Source organism: Opisthocomus hoazin, chromosome 23, assembly GCF_030867145.1.
Source record: "Opisthocomus hoazin isolate bOpiHoa1 chromosome 23, bOpiHoa1.hap1, whole genome shotgun sequence".
Taxonomy (NCBI): domain Eukaryota; kingdom Metazoa; phylum Chordata; class Aves; order Opisthocomiformes; family Opisthocomidae; genus Opisthocomus; species Opisthocomus hoazin.
In genome coordinates, this window is record NC_134436.1 from 10,810,307 (window position 1) to 10,826,655 (window position 16,349).

At 40.4% G+C, this 16,349-nt stretch overlaps 1 protein-coding gene across 5 annotated transcripts in view; it reads right to left on the reverse strand.

Moving 5' to 3' along the window:
• The window catches only part of GABRG2 (gamma-aminobutyric acid type A receptor subunit gamma2), a 70,884-nt gene that overhangs the window by 40,283 nt on the left and 14,252 nt on the right, over positions 1–16,349 (reverse strand). For all 5 annotated transcript variants that reach the window (XM_075442223.1, XM_075442222.1, XM_075442224.1 and 2 more), the window contains exons 2-4: positions 6,393–6,541; positions 4,694–4,761; positions 3,496–3,716 (exon numbers count right to left, since the gene is read on the reverse strand). In XM_075442223.1, the coding sequence (XP_075298338.1) occupies positions 3,496–3,716; positions 4,694–4,761; positions 6,393–6,541 (438 nt within the window). The remainder of the gene's footprint in view (positions 1–3,495; positions 3,717–4,693; positions 4,762–6,392; positions 6,542–16,349) is intronic.

Genomic DNA, 16,349 nt, shown 5'->3' on the forward strand with positions numbered 1-16,349 from the left:
ACAAAAGAGCAGAGTGGTGTTTATTTGTCCCACGAGCCTCTGGGAGAACCGTAGGTTTCTGGTCTTTGCTGCTCCCTGGGAGTCCAGATGCGCAGCCCTGTGAGCTGGGCTTGTCTCCTGGCTCCCGCGTGTGGGTGCTGCCTGCAGAGCTCTCCCTGAGCCGCAGGGTGCAGAGGGGTGCGGTGACCGCTAGCCACCAACTTAACGACGTCAAAAGGAAACTTTTCTGTATTAGGGATTTAGGAACAAATCTAATTTCCTTTGGAACTAAGGGAAGTGCTGTTTGTGACACAGAAGGAGAGCAGTTTCTGTGTGCTAATATTATTGCCTTTTCTTTCTCTTCTCTTTTCCTTCTTCAGTTTCATTTCAAGACAATCATAATACGGATCCAAAAAATTATGAAGTTCTTTCTTCGATATTGCCTTTTGTCTGGTGAATATATATAATACTGTTTGAATTTGGGATAGGCTCAACTTCACTGCTGTTTTGTTTTTTTTTTTCTCTTATGAAATTCAGTAGATTTCATTCCCCAGCACAAAGTACAATCCAGGCTTTGAACATCTCCAAGAGCAGAGATTTCTGGGCAACCTGTTCCACTGTTTGACCATTCTTGCAGTAAAAAAATGGTTCTTACGTTTAAACAGAATTTTCTGTACTTCAGGTTGTGCCCAATGCCTCTTGTCCTGTCACTGGATACCACGGAGAAGATTATGTGCCTGCCTTCTTTACCCATTCCATCCCTTGCGTGCTTTACCCCACCCCCATCACACATGCTGGCAAGATGCCCTGAGCCTTCTCTTCTCTAGGCTGAACAGATCCATCTCCCTCAGCCTCTCGCTGCACCTCAGATGCTCCCAGCCCTTCAGCACCTTAGTGGGCCTGTACCCTGCTTGCTTCGGTAAGCTCGTATCCCTCTTGCACTGGGGAGCCCAGCACTGGATCCAGCACTCCATATGTGTCTCACTGGTACTGGGCAGAGGAGAAGGATCATCTCCATTGACCTGCGGGCAGCAGCCTTCCTAAGGCAGTCCACGATGCTGTTTGCCTTTGCTTCAAGGGCACTTGGCTGGCTCATGGCGAATGTCCACCAGTATCCCCAGGTCTTTTCCTGCAAGGTGCTTTTCTGCTGGTCGGCCTCCGCCTTGTACTGCTGCAGGGAGTTGTTCCTCCCTTGGTTCAGGATGACGTTTTCCTCTGTCAAACTCTATGATTGCTGTTGGCCCATTTCTCCAGCCTGTTACGATGGCTCGGAGTGGTAGCCCAGCCCTATGACATACCAGTTTCTCCTTCCAGTTTTTTATTATCCGCAGAATGCGGAGGGTGCATTCAGCCGCATTGCCCGGTCATTAATGAAGATGTGGAGATGCTATGCTGTATCAGCCTAGTACAAAACCAGGGAGCACACTGCTGTGACTGCTTTCCAGCTGCCCTCGTGCCACTGATCCCAGTCCTTTGAGCCTGGCAGTTTAGGTGTATTCAGTGCACCTGAATGTCCGCTTATTTAGCCCATACCTGATCCTCCCTCTGCCAAAGGGAAGTCTTCCTTGCTCCGCTTTCCTACTGGTTTCAGAGACCTGGGATTGCTCAAGGCAGGGTTTCACCAAGAAAGAGGAAGGCAAAGAAGGCCTTGTGTACCTTGTCCTTTGTGACAAGGTCCCCATTCCCATTCAGCAGTGGGTCCTGTTTTCTCTGTTCTTTGTTTTGCTGAGGACGTATGTGTAGAAACCCTGCTTACTTTCACGTTCCTTGTCAGATTCAACTCCAGATGAACTTTGGCTTTTCTAATCCTGTCCCTGAGTGCTCAGACAGCATCTGTGCATTCCTCCTGGGTCACCTGTCCCTGCTTCCACATCTAGTGCATTTTCTTCTCCACATTTGAGTCTTGTCAGGAGCTTTGTGCTGATCCATGTAGACTGCCTGCTAACTTTGCTTGAATTCCTGCTGGTCGCTATGGACTGTTCTTGAGCTTGGGGGGAGGCGACTGAGAAAATCAGCCAGCTCTTCTGGAGCCCTCTTCTCTGCAGGGCAGAATCTCAGATCTGTGATGATACTATCACGTTTCACTTCTGGATTAATCCAGGTTGAATCCTTACTGGTGCTTGCTGTGACTCACTCGAACAGCTAAGTATACGTTAATAACAGGTAACTGCTTCTAAGTTCCACACCCCCAGATATATCTCTTTCTAATGAGAGAAGCTGAGGGGTTGGAAGAGAAAGGTAATGAAATCCAAAGAGAGGGTAGTGTAGCTGAGTCCAAATTTAACATTTGAAAAGCGGACCTAGGATCTTCTTTATCAGACTGACTTTGATTTGCACTGGGTTTCAATTCCGATCATCCTCTTATCTCTTCTGGCAATACAATGTGTAATAAATGTAAAATAACTATGAAATAAAACTCCTTTTTATTATTCAGATAGTTGCAACATTAGAAGTTTGTCTTAACCAAAGCTTGAGATCTATTCACTAAAATAATGAATGTACTTTTACTGCAAACTTTATTTTTGGCACCTAATAAAACAAAAGTAGAAAAACAATTTGAAAAAATGCAGTCTAAAACTCAGATGGTCTTATGCCTAACATCTTTGACTGCGTACTCTCATTTTAAATTATAAATTCCTTTGAACAAATGCTGTCTTTATCTACACTTCACATAGAATCAAATATTATATCAGATGTAAGAAAAAGTAAAAAAAAAAAAGGCGCTTAGAGTTTTCACATTTAGGAAGTATCTTATGGTCATTGGGAATACGATATTTGAGTTGTTCCAAGTTGCATATGTTACTCTTGAATGTAGGCATATGCATAACTTTACCTCTAAAAACTCTCTTTTTAATAATTTTCTGTCTCAAAAGAAAAGCCATACACATGACTGAGAAATGTGGAGATGATCATATTAAGTTCAGAAGCATGAAAATTTTAGTGGAACAGGGTGTATCTGTAGGTTTTAGGTCAAACCATAAATGACCAACGCTGAAATGATAATCCTTGTTTTCATAAGATATTTGAGGAAAGAAATGATTTTGCAGGGTGGAGCTTCATCTAGCTAAATTGTGATCAGTTCAGAATAAGAGGCCTTTCATCTATATAATACCTCCTGCTATACCATCTATTTAATTCAAGGAAATTTTGAAATCATCAGTTGAAACCAATAAAAAGGTAAAAGGCAATATGGACGAAACCAGTGGCAAACAATAAAACATACCTGCAAATGAAGATGAATTGCTCTAACAATGCTTGTGTTCATTTTAGCATAGGAACGTGACTGTTGTGGAGCAAGACAGTACATAGGAAGAAATAACTCTTTACTGTGCCAGTACAAAATAAGTTGCATGCAAGTAACGTCTTCTAAATATTTCCCTTTTTCAGGGTTGTATGCATAAGTAAATAGGAAAAACCAATGTTTTTTCCTTCAGCTTAATGTCAAATGACCTGTATTCAAAGGACCTTTCTCTCTGACTCCCTAGAGAAACCGAAATCAAAGTCAGGTATAAATACCTCAGTGTGTACAACACTCTGCCGTCATTCCAGATCCTGAGCATCCTGTTAGGAGTTGTTATCCAATGAGCATCAGCTTTCTTGGAATTTCGGAAAAATGTATCTGGTATCCAGATCTTCCCAACCATGTTGCTGTTTAATCTGAGCACTTTGATAGTACTGTTGAACTTCAGACGTCTGTCATACCACGTTTGGGCGAAAAATATATCAATTGTATATTCCTGTTGTGTTAACCAGAAATACTGATGAAAACATAGCACTCGGCATTTCACACAACTCCTGATAAGCGTTTCTTAATTTCATATGAAAAAAATGTGAACTACAGAAGATGATACTAGAACTGAGAAAAACAATTTTTTGTCAGTTTTTGAGGGCATGGTTTACCAAAAACTATTGTTTAAAAACAATTTATTCTGTTGTTTTCCCATTGATAGGTGAAACTAAGATGCAGTTGAGTGGCATATGCACCTTCCTAATTCTGTGTCCCCACCCCTCAACCCATGCCAGATCAAGTCATAGAAGAATTACTTATTCCCTTGGATCTAAGACACGAAAAATTTGAGCTGACTTGGCTGCCTGAATTGCCTGTGCCCCCCAGTTAATATCAGAAGTGGCAAAGTCTCATTTTGCCTGGCACCAGTGGGCAGCCAGGAGCTGCAGAGGGAATTATGGAATGGAGAAGAGCAATCTGAGTTTTCTTTCTACACATGAAAACTAGAAGAATGAAGTAGACATTGTGCTAAGGCTAGAACACTTTCCCTCACCTATATGACAATATTATTCAATTTTTCTGTAGGAACTTTGCAAAGAGGAGAGGAGACAGGATCTAGGCTTCTTTCTTTTTATCTCTTGGTGGCAAGAGTGATCGTACCAGCGGTGAATGTTTTTCCTTTTTTTGTAGCAATCTGGAAGCTCACTTTTACAGGAGTTAAACTGTCACAAAGCACTTGAAAATACAGCACAAAAGTGTGAGAATAAGTTAAAACTACTATTATTACTTTTTTTCAGCTTAGAGCTCAGTTTCCCTGTCATGGATTCTTAGCTCATATAGTCCTCACGTCAATAATAACAATGAAATTTTAAAAATAGCATAGGTATAGCACAACGCTAAAACTGATGGAAACTTTATAATATCATAAATTATGGAGGCTTTGTACCAAAGTGAATATAGTAGGAAAATTTGCAATCATTTACCTACCATATTGATAGCATTCACAGGTCCAATGCTATTTACATACATGTCAGTGTGAATTACTGTTGGTTTAACTGTAAGAGAAACCACAAGGATCGTTAACGCGAGTGAAGGTGAAGATCAGCTACGTGAAGGTCAAATAGAAGAAAATATTACTGTAGTATCTCTCTTGTATGGCTATGGTTGCCTCACATTTAAATGTGCATATGCAATAAATATAAATTTGCAGCGATGTCTCCAGTTTGAAATTAGTTGGAGACACTTTGAGACAAATTCTTATATTGTTTATTCTATCTGAACAAATTCTCTTCTGCTGTGAGAACAACGACTGAAACCAGTGCTGTTACCTTAGAGCGGGTCCTAGCTGACTGACAGTATGTTTACTGCGTGTCAGGTCACAGCAACACGTCTGACAAAACACTATTAACGAAAGCAAACTACTTCTTCTGCTAAGTCTTGCGTCACTTGTTTCACATTATAATGACAAATGCAACACGACGGCTGTTGCCTGCAGAGAAGGCTGTAGGTAAGTAACAATTTCATGAGCCCAACGCAAAAATAATACTCAAGGCTCTAAAACAGGAATGAAAAACTGTTCTTAGATTAATTTATTTTGAAATTAGTCTATTGTAGCTTCATTGTTCTTATACAACTGAACTAAAACATGATTGTTTTTTCCCAGATGCTTTCATGAGTGCTTAATTCCTTTCTATTCTCTGAAGTCTTGGATTGGGAGAATAAGGCAAATTTCTGTGCTGATTTGCACTATATACATACATTGAAGGTTAAATACTCCTGTTATCCCTTATTGTCAAAAATTCCGTAGATTATAAGTCTCTATAAACTTGTTAGAAACAGCTTCTTTCATTAACCTTGCTGCTCTCTGCTTTCTGCTGCCTGCCTCACTGATGAATTCTCTTTGCATTTTTCTATAATCTTATTACTGCTGTGTCCTCTTCTACAGAGGTATTGTCTGCCTGTTGCGTGCACACGTGGGGCCTGCGCAAGCTGACTTGCAGCGACGCGGGGAGATTTATCTCGGTGAGCTCCCGCAGGGATCAGTGGCAAGGACGATTCCTGCCAAAGGTGATTCAGTCAAACAAGGCTTCCATTAGGAGTCCGAGCTTGGGTCTACATACGTGTGTTGGCTGTAGGGGAAATCTAGGGAGGTTGCCCTTACTCGACTGCAGTTATCTTTTGGGACCCCCTCGCTCTGCGCCCCGTTCCCCAGTCACTTCTTGCCCTGCTGTGCAAGTGAGGGCCCATGCCGCATCGGTCAGCGCAGACCTTCTGCTGTCAGGGGCTCTGCCTGCGTCCATTTCATCACGCAAGGACTGGGCTGTGTTATCCTCATTTTGGCCTTCCTTTCCAATATATTATTTGTGATTCTCTAACACCCTCATTTAGATATGCAAAGATGATAAAAACTTGCTTTTTCATTCCCCAGAAATTAAATTCTGAACTTCCTATGCAGGTGCATCATTACGAGCAGCCTATTAGGTGTCTCAGGACAGATTTAACAATCTTAATTTATGACAGCTTCCAAAATCATGACTACTTTTCATGCCGCTGATGTATATTATATTGTATTTGATTTACATGACTACTTTGAATGGATTCTGCTTCCTGTGTAGCATAATATGCTATGAAAATTCTGTCTCTTCACTGCTTAATCAAAAGTGGTCTAAAAAGAAAACCAACATACCTCCTATGTCAGGTCTCAACTTGTTGTCATATCCTTCCAGCAAGCCATTTAAAATAAGAGTGACATCACTCTCATGGACTTTGGGAGTCAAAACCCAAGTCTTATTTGAAGTGTAATCTTCATAATCATCATCTCCCTTTTGGGTGGAACTGTTAAAGAAATAAAAATCAAGAAACGGAAAGCCTTGAAAAATATGAATTTGTAGGCAACCTCTTTGGAGACAATACACACATAATTCAGGTTCTAATAATACTGTACAAAACATTGAAAAACTGCCTGCTTTATGAAAGGAGACTCACAGTAAAGATGCTAGGTGACAGTTGAGATTACAGTTCACTTCAGCAAAATTTCCTTTTAGTACAGTTGAGATCATATTCTGTCTAGTCAAAGGAATATCAATGCTTATCACCTTTGGCATGCCTATTTTTTCTCACACTGACTCAGGTGGGACCTGTTATGAAACAAATCTAATTCTCACTTAGCTTATGCAACTCTCCACCAAAATATCACTTTGTATGCACACAGTGTTGTTGCATGATTTCTCTTTGAGAGAATGATTTGATGCAAGACATTACTGACAAGACCAATAATTAGATTCATTCAGACAAACTGTCACACGGCTTTTCTCTACTTGATGAACCTTGAGCTTATTGTGCATCTGGAAAGTTCAGCACAAATTTTTGCCAATGGTTTTCATTTTCACTTTTGCGAACCCGAACCCAGAAAGGATAAAAAGTCTGTCTACCGTGTTTTTCTGCTGCTGAGCAGTATGACAGCAGATCTGGTATAATTCAACCTGCTTAGCACAGTAAAAACAGCAAGTTAGGAATCAGAAATGTGTAGACTAGCCTTAACGGATGTTCTGTTTTCTTAAAATCTGTGCCTCCAGTTCTAGAGGAGAACATAGAAACTACTTCAGAACATGACATCATCAGCTGGTTTCATTTCAGAATGTCGGTGGCAATCAGCTGAATGGTGCTAGGCAACTGCAATTGTTTTGCATAACATGCTAGTGCCCTTCTTTCCTGACCTGTTTCTGTGACAATGTTTGAATGCTGCTGGATATGAAAAATCTTAGTGATACTACAGATGTCTTAAGCTGCTGGGTGGAGTTTGGATATGAATAAATCAAAAGTAGAGAAATTTAATTATTTTCCCGTTTCAGCTAGAATCTGTACAGAAGTGGGAAAGAGCACAGAGAAGTAGATTCTCATGGGGGCTGGAACTGATGCTTGGCACACAACACTGAAAGCAGCCTGAGACACACATAGTGCTGTAGCAACTAGGAATGCATAGCATGCCTGAGAGCCCCAGCCTGCATTGCACCGCATTGAGCTTGGGAGCTGCTAGTGAAGCTGGGTTAACCTACGTCTTCGGTACCTGTACTGGGTACCACTGCCTGCCGCCTCCAGACACCACCCGACCCACCCTGTGCCAGCCATGAGCATCTGGGAGCTTCCCAGATCAAGAACAGCAACCCAGCCTCTGCCCTCTGGCCACAAAGGCCTGACCTGTAGTGTTTTGCTACCAATCAGAAGTGGAGTTTTAATTGCCAATGTGCTACATAGTGTTCTGCTGGTACCGACAAACAGGCCAGGATAATTAAATTGGTGGACGACATTTGTTTATTCAGCTGTCTGGAGTTCAAAGATCTAGTTGTAATTCAAAGGAGCATAACTGCAGCAAGGTTATCCCTCCTGGAGCAAATGAAATCCTTCCGAATAAAGACTTTGCAAACAGAAAGCACTAGATTATGTGTTTTCAGTCTGTGCAAAGTGAATCAAGAAACCTAACTTTAAGTATAATAAGCCACCCTCCTGTTTTATAACCAGTTAAACATCCATTCTCTGAAAAGTTTTTCTAAATTGAAAAGATAAAGTAAATCAAATACATTCTTTCAGAATGGCAATACATTCCTGAAGATGAATGTGATGAGAAAGCTCCAAAAGTCAGACAGCTAGTTGGTAGTCTGGTGCACTGCAGAGTGCGAGATTCGAAGATGAAGAAGTGTGTTTTTCTAGGACTTGTCTCGAATATGGAGCAACCTTATTGAACAGCAGCCCACAGTCACTGAAACTTCCATTTCCTCTTGGTAATTGTTTGTTGGAAGGGAATAGTGATTTGCTTGCTCCTCTGTCATTTCAAGCCGTTTTGGCACCCCAAATCTCAAAACCCAGCAATGCTTTATGGGATTAGTGTGAGAGAGAGGAGAGGAAGCACAGCCAGTGTAACTGGGGAAGAGGCCCCTGAATTCCAAGCGGATCCTAAGCTAGCGTGGGCATCCAGTTGTCTAAATGTCTGTAAAACTGCACGCCAGCCAGAACAAGCAGAGCTGCATCTCTATCCAGATGAGCAGGGCTTTAGCTGTGCAATGCCATTAATGCTAATGAAAGTAATAATGACAAAGCTCTTTTTATCTCTTGAAGACTTTCGGATCAGTCCTTCTGATTATATGGCCTAAATTTTGCAAGTGCTTTTAATGTCCAGAACAAATTTGATAAAACCCAGATTATACCCAAATGCGTATTGAAATCTATTTCTATGACCTCTAGAAGTTTTCAAATCTAGTAATGTAAAGTATGCAAAGAATCAAGTATTTACATCTTTGCAGGTTACAGTATAATTTGTTGAAAGTTAATGTTTCAGACACTGATACGAAAACTCCCTGTTTGAGATGTTCCTACTTCTGACATTAATTTCGAGACCTGTGCAAGATAGCTCTCCATAAACCCAGTTTCCCTCTTTGGAAAAGAGATGGCTTGAGATGGTCAGAACCCAGACTTGAAAATTCAAGTCACACAGTAATTTAAGTTAGAAGGTTCTTTTGGAGGTCATCATCTTGTCCACTCGCAGCTCAGCTTGCCAGCTAAGCCTGTGTGAAGTAGCTATGAGATATATAAATTTTATATATATCATAGCTACTTTATATATATATTTTATATAAAATATTTATGTATCTCATAGCTACTTCATATATATTTTTTTTTTATACAGATATAAGAACATGAGTGTGCCTAACATGCAGGGGGACTTTTTGTATGTGTCAAATTACTTGAAATACATCTTCACAAAGTAGACAGAGGGCAGAAATCACTACATGCTAGCAAGCATTTATTAATTTAGATCAGAAAGTGCATTAATTTGGAATGCAGGAACATTTGGGATGACAGCACAAGACTGAGTCTTTTTTCTTTTTTTTTGATAAAATGTGCAAAGCTCTATGAACTGGTATCTCACTCTACAGTTACATACAAACCTCATTCTGCCAACGAGGTTTTTACCATGGCAGGGGCTAAAAGAGTCTTAACTCATGTTTCTTGTCTTCTGCTATAAAATACACATACTAATTCTAATTCTGCATGAAAGAAGTTGTTACTTGATTTATAACATTTATACAGCTCTTTTGGGTGCTCAGTGGTGGAGTGTAACTTTAGCACAAAAAGAGATTATGCAAACTATAAATGTTCAGGACCGGATTCTCCAAATCTTTGCTAGTGCACATCATCCAGAAGATATTTGCAATACCATCTGTGGAACCTTTAATCATTCATGGAGCAAGTGTAACCTCTGTGGGCAGAGGTACCTGCTGCAGGTAGAAATGGGTTCACCAGGCAAGGGATAAAGAACCGATGAAAAGATGCTCTATTTCCTTGGCGTAGCCTCTTTTACAGACCCCTTACAGCTAAAGGCATTATTCTACACTGGAGATGTGTTGAAATAGTAGAAGATTACTTCAGTCAGTCCCAGAGGAAACCTCTGCTGAGACATCACAGATGCGTTAGGAAAATAATTTTTTTCCATCTTCTTTTCTGAACCTTCTCTAGAAGACACAGCAAAGCCCAGTAGTGAAAGGTTTTGTTAATGTGCTGATACACTATTCTCTTAGCAGTCCAAAACCACTGAAATCCACATTACAGTTTGGGAATCCATTCTTCTTTTTAGTAGATTCAGTGTGATTTCTTTTCTTTTTTGCATTCATTTCCATGGAAGTAAGATTGATACCTATGTAAAAATAATCATCACTTCAGTAAAATGAGACAAATGACTGTATTAATGGTATTTAGCTGTCTTACGTTGTTATCCTGGCAAGCCCTTTGACTTAAATTCTGTAGTTCAAAATTCAGAATAAGTGGTGGATTATCTATTTCAGAACTACTGTGTTTTAGTTAACTGCTAACATAAAGTCAGCATTATAACTTTTGATGATCTCTGCTGTTCCATGACATCTCTGTATCAGAGACACTCTAATGTAGCTTCCAGCAGGATCATACATAGCACTTCTTGCAAAGACACCGCCATATGTTGGTAAAGGTACACTATGTATTATTTAAAATCATAGACAGCAGCAATAATTTTTCAGTCTAAACTGAGGGACAGACTGGGCACATCTTATTTCATTAGTGAGCAATAGCTCACAAAGGATATCTCTTTGAAATAAGGTGACTATTTCCGAATCCACAGGAATATGACTTTCACAACTTGTTTGGAGTAGTAGTAGGGAAATTATACTCTTCTCTGACGCAGAAACCTACCATGACTGCTAGTTCTTTCAGCATTTAGATGTGAGGTCATTTATTTAGCCAGTCAAAATCTGTATAATGCCAGTGACTTTAAACAATTGGTACCTGCTGTGGCTCTGTCCTTTAACTTTTCTAAATATAGAAAATGAATTTTAACTATTTCCAGGTGTGCTATTAAGAAACTTCACACAAGAGTCAATTATCCCCGCTGGAACCTGCCTGCTACTGCATTGCTGTTTACAAGCAGAATCAGAGTAGCCACAAAGTGCCTAAAGAAAAAGACCTGTAGCAGTACTGAATAGCCAACAACTAATTAGTTGAACTTGAATTAAAAACTTAAGTTTATTTGTCAAAAAAATCTGACCAATTTCATCTTTTATACCAAACAGGCTCTAGAAGCTACAGAGCCTACAGCAAAGATTTAATAAACTGCTGACGCATACAGGGAGGCTTCCGCTTGCAGCACCAATGGGTTCTACCTCTCAGTGAAGGGCTGAAACAAGGCTTGCAGTTTTACCTAACAGCACTGTTGAACTTAATGAATAGTCAAGCTAAATTCATTTCCTGATGTGCACGAAAAAATTACCCTAATCTGTAGGTCATACATTATTCATGGTGATAACACAGTCACTGAGAGGGAAAGACATATTCCAAGTTCCCGCTGTGGGTACGGCGGTGCTGTGCGCAGACGTGACAAACGAGCATGTAGAGAACAGCCTCTTTGCAGCACGTTACAGTGTCTGTGGAAATCTATGAATATTCTCTCTTGTTGACTGCCAATCATATTTTAAGTAAAGCTATCTCAATTACTATAGACATTTTTTCACAAAGCTTTGTGGTGAGTTCTCTCTCCGTGTTCATGTTTCTATTCTGTGCATTTGTACTGTTTGAATCCTGAGGCTCTGCCTAGGACTCTGCTCCTATCTTTACCATAAAAATGGTAGCTATTTTCTCTTTTACTACGAAATATTCATCACAATACCCAGCCTTCGCTTTCCTCAGGATTGCAAATCATGTAATGTGAGGATTAATCTCACCCTAAGCCAATTCCCACACCAGAGGCAGAAACTCAGAGTAATGCTTTGCAGGCAGTTTTCTGAAGTTCCGTAACAGGAAAAGGGAGACTGTGTGGAGAGATTTGGGCTCAGAAACCACAGCGAAAGTGCGTGGTTGTCCTGCCCCTCCGCCTCGCGCCGCGGTGCTGGGGAGGCTGCAGTCTGGTGCCTGGATGGAGTGTTGTTCCAGAAGAGCTGGATTCACACTGCTTCCAGAAAAACATGTTTCAGACTTGATTGCTAGGGAGTATCAGCTGTATTTGGCCACTTGATGTAGTCACGTAGGGAGGGGGGGCAAGGAAGTTCACAAGGAAAAAGCAAATAGTTTTTACCTCTATTTAATGGTTTCAGTAGGTTGGATTTCAGGTAGGTCACCTGCAGAAGAGGGTTTATTTCCTAGACTACCGCTACAGCTATCATTCCATGAACTATTCAGTTTGTGTAGTTAGAAACTTGTCATGAAATGATCGCTGCTTAAAAGCGAAACAAAGGTGAGTTTTTCTGTCATCTCTAACTCACAGAGGTGCTGCAGTGTACAAGAAAAAAGTTATTCTCATAAATAAATTGCTACAGCTGAAACACTAAGATTAAGTAGGGCCTGAGCACACAGGTCTTACAGTGGGTATTCAAGACCCAGAAATCACTAGAGTAGCGCAGAGAAGTACTCCCAGCAGATAACTTTTCAGTCATCTTTACAGAACATGAAGGCCCTAGATAGCCAGCAATCAGTCATTTCTGCAAACCAGGCCTGCACTGAGATTTAAAGGCGGCCGGATTCCTGTGAACATTTACACTGTTTTCCACCTAATGAGATGATACCTGGCAGCACAGCACCTAAGCATCATGCTGTGGAGTTTACAGGCCACCTTCTAATCATTCAGCAGCTCACAGTATCCTCACTGGTACTTGTCAACGTTTGGTGTAAAGCAGTCCAGTTCTTACACCTTTTCGCAGCCTTCTGAAATATTACATGGCAATGATGTTTTTGTATTAGTCACTATGAAACTGTCAATCGTAGCAGACCAGTTTATCCTACAGTCATTCTGCATCTTTCCTAAGACACGTGCCTACATTAGCTGCTGCACCTTACCACATCGTAACCTTCAGCCCTTCATAGTTATAGTCAAAGCATCTGTTTTCCATACTCGCAGATTCAGCTGAATGTGGCTACAGCAAGTGCTTACAAAGAAAGGTGGAAAATGAAAAATTGAGCGTGGTTTAAGTTTTGTTTCCTCCTTGGAAGTTTGTGAAAATGCTTTTTAAAAAAGCTCCTTAGAGTGCATTTGTTGGGAGTGCTAAAAATAAAACTTCTGGTTTGTGGTATTTACTGTGTGTGCTAGTTCATTGTACTGAAAAATTGCAGTGCGATGTTTGCATTGCACAACTGATTGGATTCAAGTCATGAGTGAGCATTTTGTTGATACTAGAAATATTTTAAAATATTTCTAGTACCAACAAAATGGGCTGATGGCCAATTGTCACCAAAATTACCAGAAACAGGCACCAGTGTTGGCAGACCTGGCAAAGAACCAAAAGCTGAGAGGTAGCACCGGGTCTAGCACCAGTTTCTCCAGCAGAAAGTTGAAGCACATTGGTTAAATAAGTCAATAAAGGATTTCCACCTTCAGATCTACCAGAACAGACCGACGTACTTGACCAAAACTGAATTGCACCACAACATAAAACTTGTGGGTAGGAAGAGGAAATATCTGCTACCCCCAGGGAGGACAGAAAAATGGAGAGGGAAGAAACAGACTTGTAAAGCCAGTAAGGCACAGGAGAGATAATGACAGAAACCAGCACACATCATTCATTTTGAACAGCCTGAGCCCGAAGTGCAGCATTTGTACTTATGAGAACTCTGGGGGAGTCTAAGATGTGATCAGATGATTCAGATAAGCCTCCGTAACTTGAGATGGTTATTTCAATTTTTTTTTGAGCTGGAATTTTGTATGAATATGTTTTTTTACATTTTGTTTACTGGAGGTTATATAATCTACTCATGTATCTCTTTTTCCTGTGTTATGGCTACTCATTTTAGTGGCAAGCGAAGGAAAGCGTTAGATAGAAACAAACAGAAAAGGCAGAAATAAGTTCAGATATTCTTCTGCACGATAGGGTTAGCTTGAGTTGATCTTCAGCTTTATGTGAAATTATCTAGCTATATCTAACTCTAAAAGGTGTAAACTTGGAATTATGTGAACCTCAGAGGACTTAGTTTTTGGTTTATCTTCCTCTCCACTTCTTTCCTGTCCCCTACCATCCCCTTCTCTCCTCTTTTTTCATTTCTTTTAAAGCTGTTCTATGCATCTCTGCATGTTAAATCTAAGGCACGTGGGACATGATTTTCGCCTGTTGCTATTAGTCAGCTCCTACAGGTTTCTGCTATAGCTGGGAGCGCTCAAGCGAAGGACTTAAGTTAATGGCCATTACTGAAATGCGATCCAACTAGGTCTTTTTTAGTGTGAGCTCTCTTCATTTTTTCTGGCTATGTTTTATTGTATATAATTGACATCTGTTACTGTTATATGTATTTTCTCTTCCCTAATAAGGTACATTGCTTTTAGAAAAGGTTGCTCTAAAATCTCACTATAAATTAACAAGAGGAGCAAAAAGCTTAATTCTGTTCTCGAGGAGTAAGATTAGGAAAACATGGATGCCCTCCAGCCATCTATTTAAAAAACATTCACTCAAAAACTCCATCCTATTGCTCAATTAGATTTGAGAAATGAAAGAATAAAGATCCTTGTTCTGTGACACCCTATGAGGTACTCATATCCATGGCCTTTCAGAACACTTGCACAAATTTTTTCTGTATTTTATCAGCATGGTGATTTCTCCCAGCAGGAAGTCACGTCTGGAATCAATCATTCATGATGTAGCCATCTTCACATCACAAACGTGAGATGTCAGAGATGTCAGCAGGTCTGCTTATTGGGTAACCCTCCGAAGCACTTTTTTGAAATTTAGAATACCTTTTTTTGTCTACAGATGTGAGCCTTTAAGTTTGAGTTAAACTGAATATAAATCCTCATTAGAATTAAATCTGCCAGGGAATGTTTTGGTTCTCGTCTTCTATGTCTCAGTGCACAGCAAAGCACTATAATGTGGTGTTCCCAGTCTTGGGCTGGGAGTCAGGAATATTGAATGCTCACCCCAGTTACAGGACTAGTGTCCTGCTACTTGCTGTGATCAGCCGAGTTACAGCATCTCTACGTGGAAGCCATTTTAACTGCATCGTCACTTAAATGTGCCTAATAATAATTTGCGTTTGGTGAAGACTAGACATGATGGTAAACTGTTCCATTACGGAGGAAGAAACAATCACTGACCATGCCTTAGGAAATGACATCACATTACTGGGAATCACACTTCCACCACACGTATCAGCAACCTTGTAGCCCATGTCTTTGGTAAGCCAAGTGGGTCAGCTAAACCCTGCGTGATTAGGGAGCCAGTCGCAAATAAATTTAAAGCCAGTATATGTTTATTCAGAGTATATTCTTAATTCTTGCTTCTTTCAGATCTTCTTTCAGATCTTACTTCTTTCAGAATTATCATTACTGAAATGTTTATTAGATAGAAATGTGTCTTGAAAAAAGAGCTGAATAAACAGAAAATAATTGCTTGATACACATGTCTTTAATTACCTCATCATGTAGCTAACTCATTCACAAAATGAGTGTAAGCAAATGGTGAAAATTAAACTGATTTTTGTGGTTTTGTTTTTTTTTTTTTAAATAATGCTTCTGATTTAACTTCATTTTTAATGCATGGTAACCATTAGTAACTCGTGTGTTCCCACATAAACCAACTTATATCATGCAAGACGCTGTTTGCACTCCTGCTCGTAAAACAGACTGTGCAGAGGTGGATGTGGAATTTAGTTCTGATAACAGGGTAGATGTGTGATACATTAAGAATGTGAGTGGCAAACTAATGTCTCTATGTCAGCTGAGCATGAAAATTGTCAACAAGTGTGCCTGACTTTCCCCATGGAATTTATTTGTTTGGATGAAAAGGGCTGCGTTGGCTTTGTTGAGGAATTCTGATGGACTTTCCTTGGTGGTTGGTACTATTGAGATGGCTTCACGTTAGGGTCTCCTTAATTCTGTGGGGCGTATGAACATCCTAGCTTCTGGATGAGGATCGTTAGCACCTCTGCTGTCATATGCACCCAGGCAGGGTTATTCGATGGCAGTGGTACCCCATGCCTGTACCCCTCTATGCTGCACTCCGTGCCCACTTCTCAAGGCCTCTGTGGTCACACTAGGTTCGTATTTCTCCATGCTGTGTTCCTATGTAGATCATTCTTTGTAGAGTTGCTTCTTGTTGCTATTGTCTGTACAAAACTATGGTCGTACCATACAAGAAGTCAAACA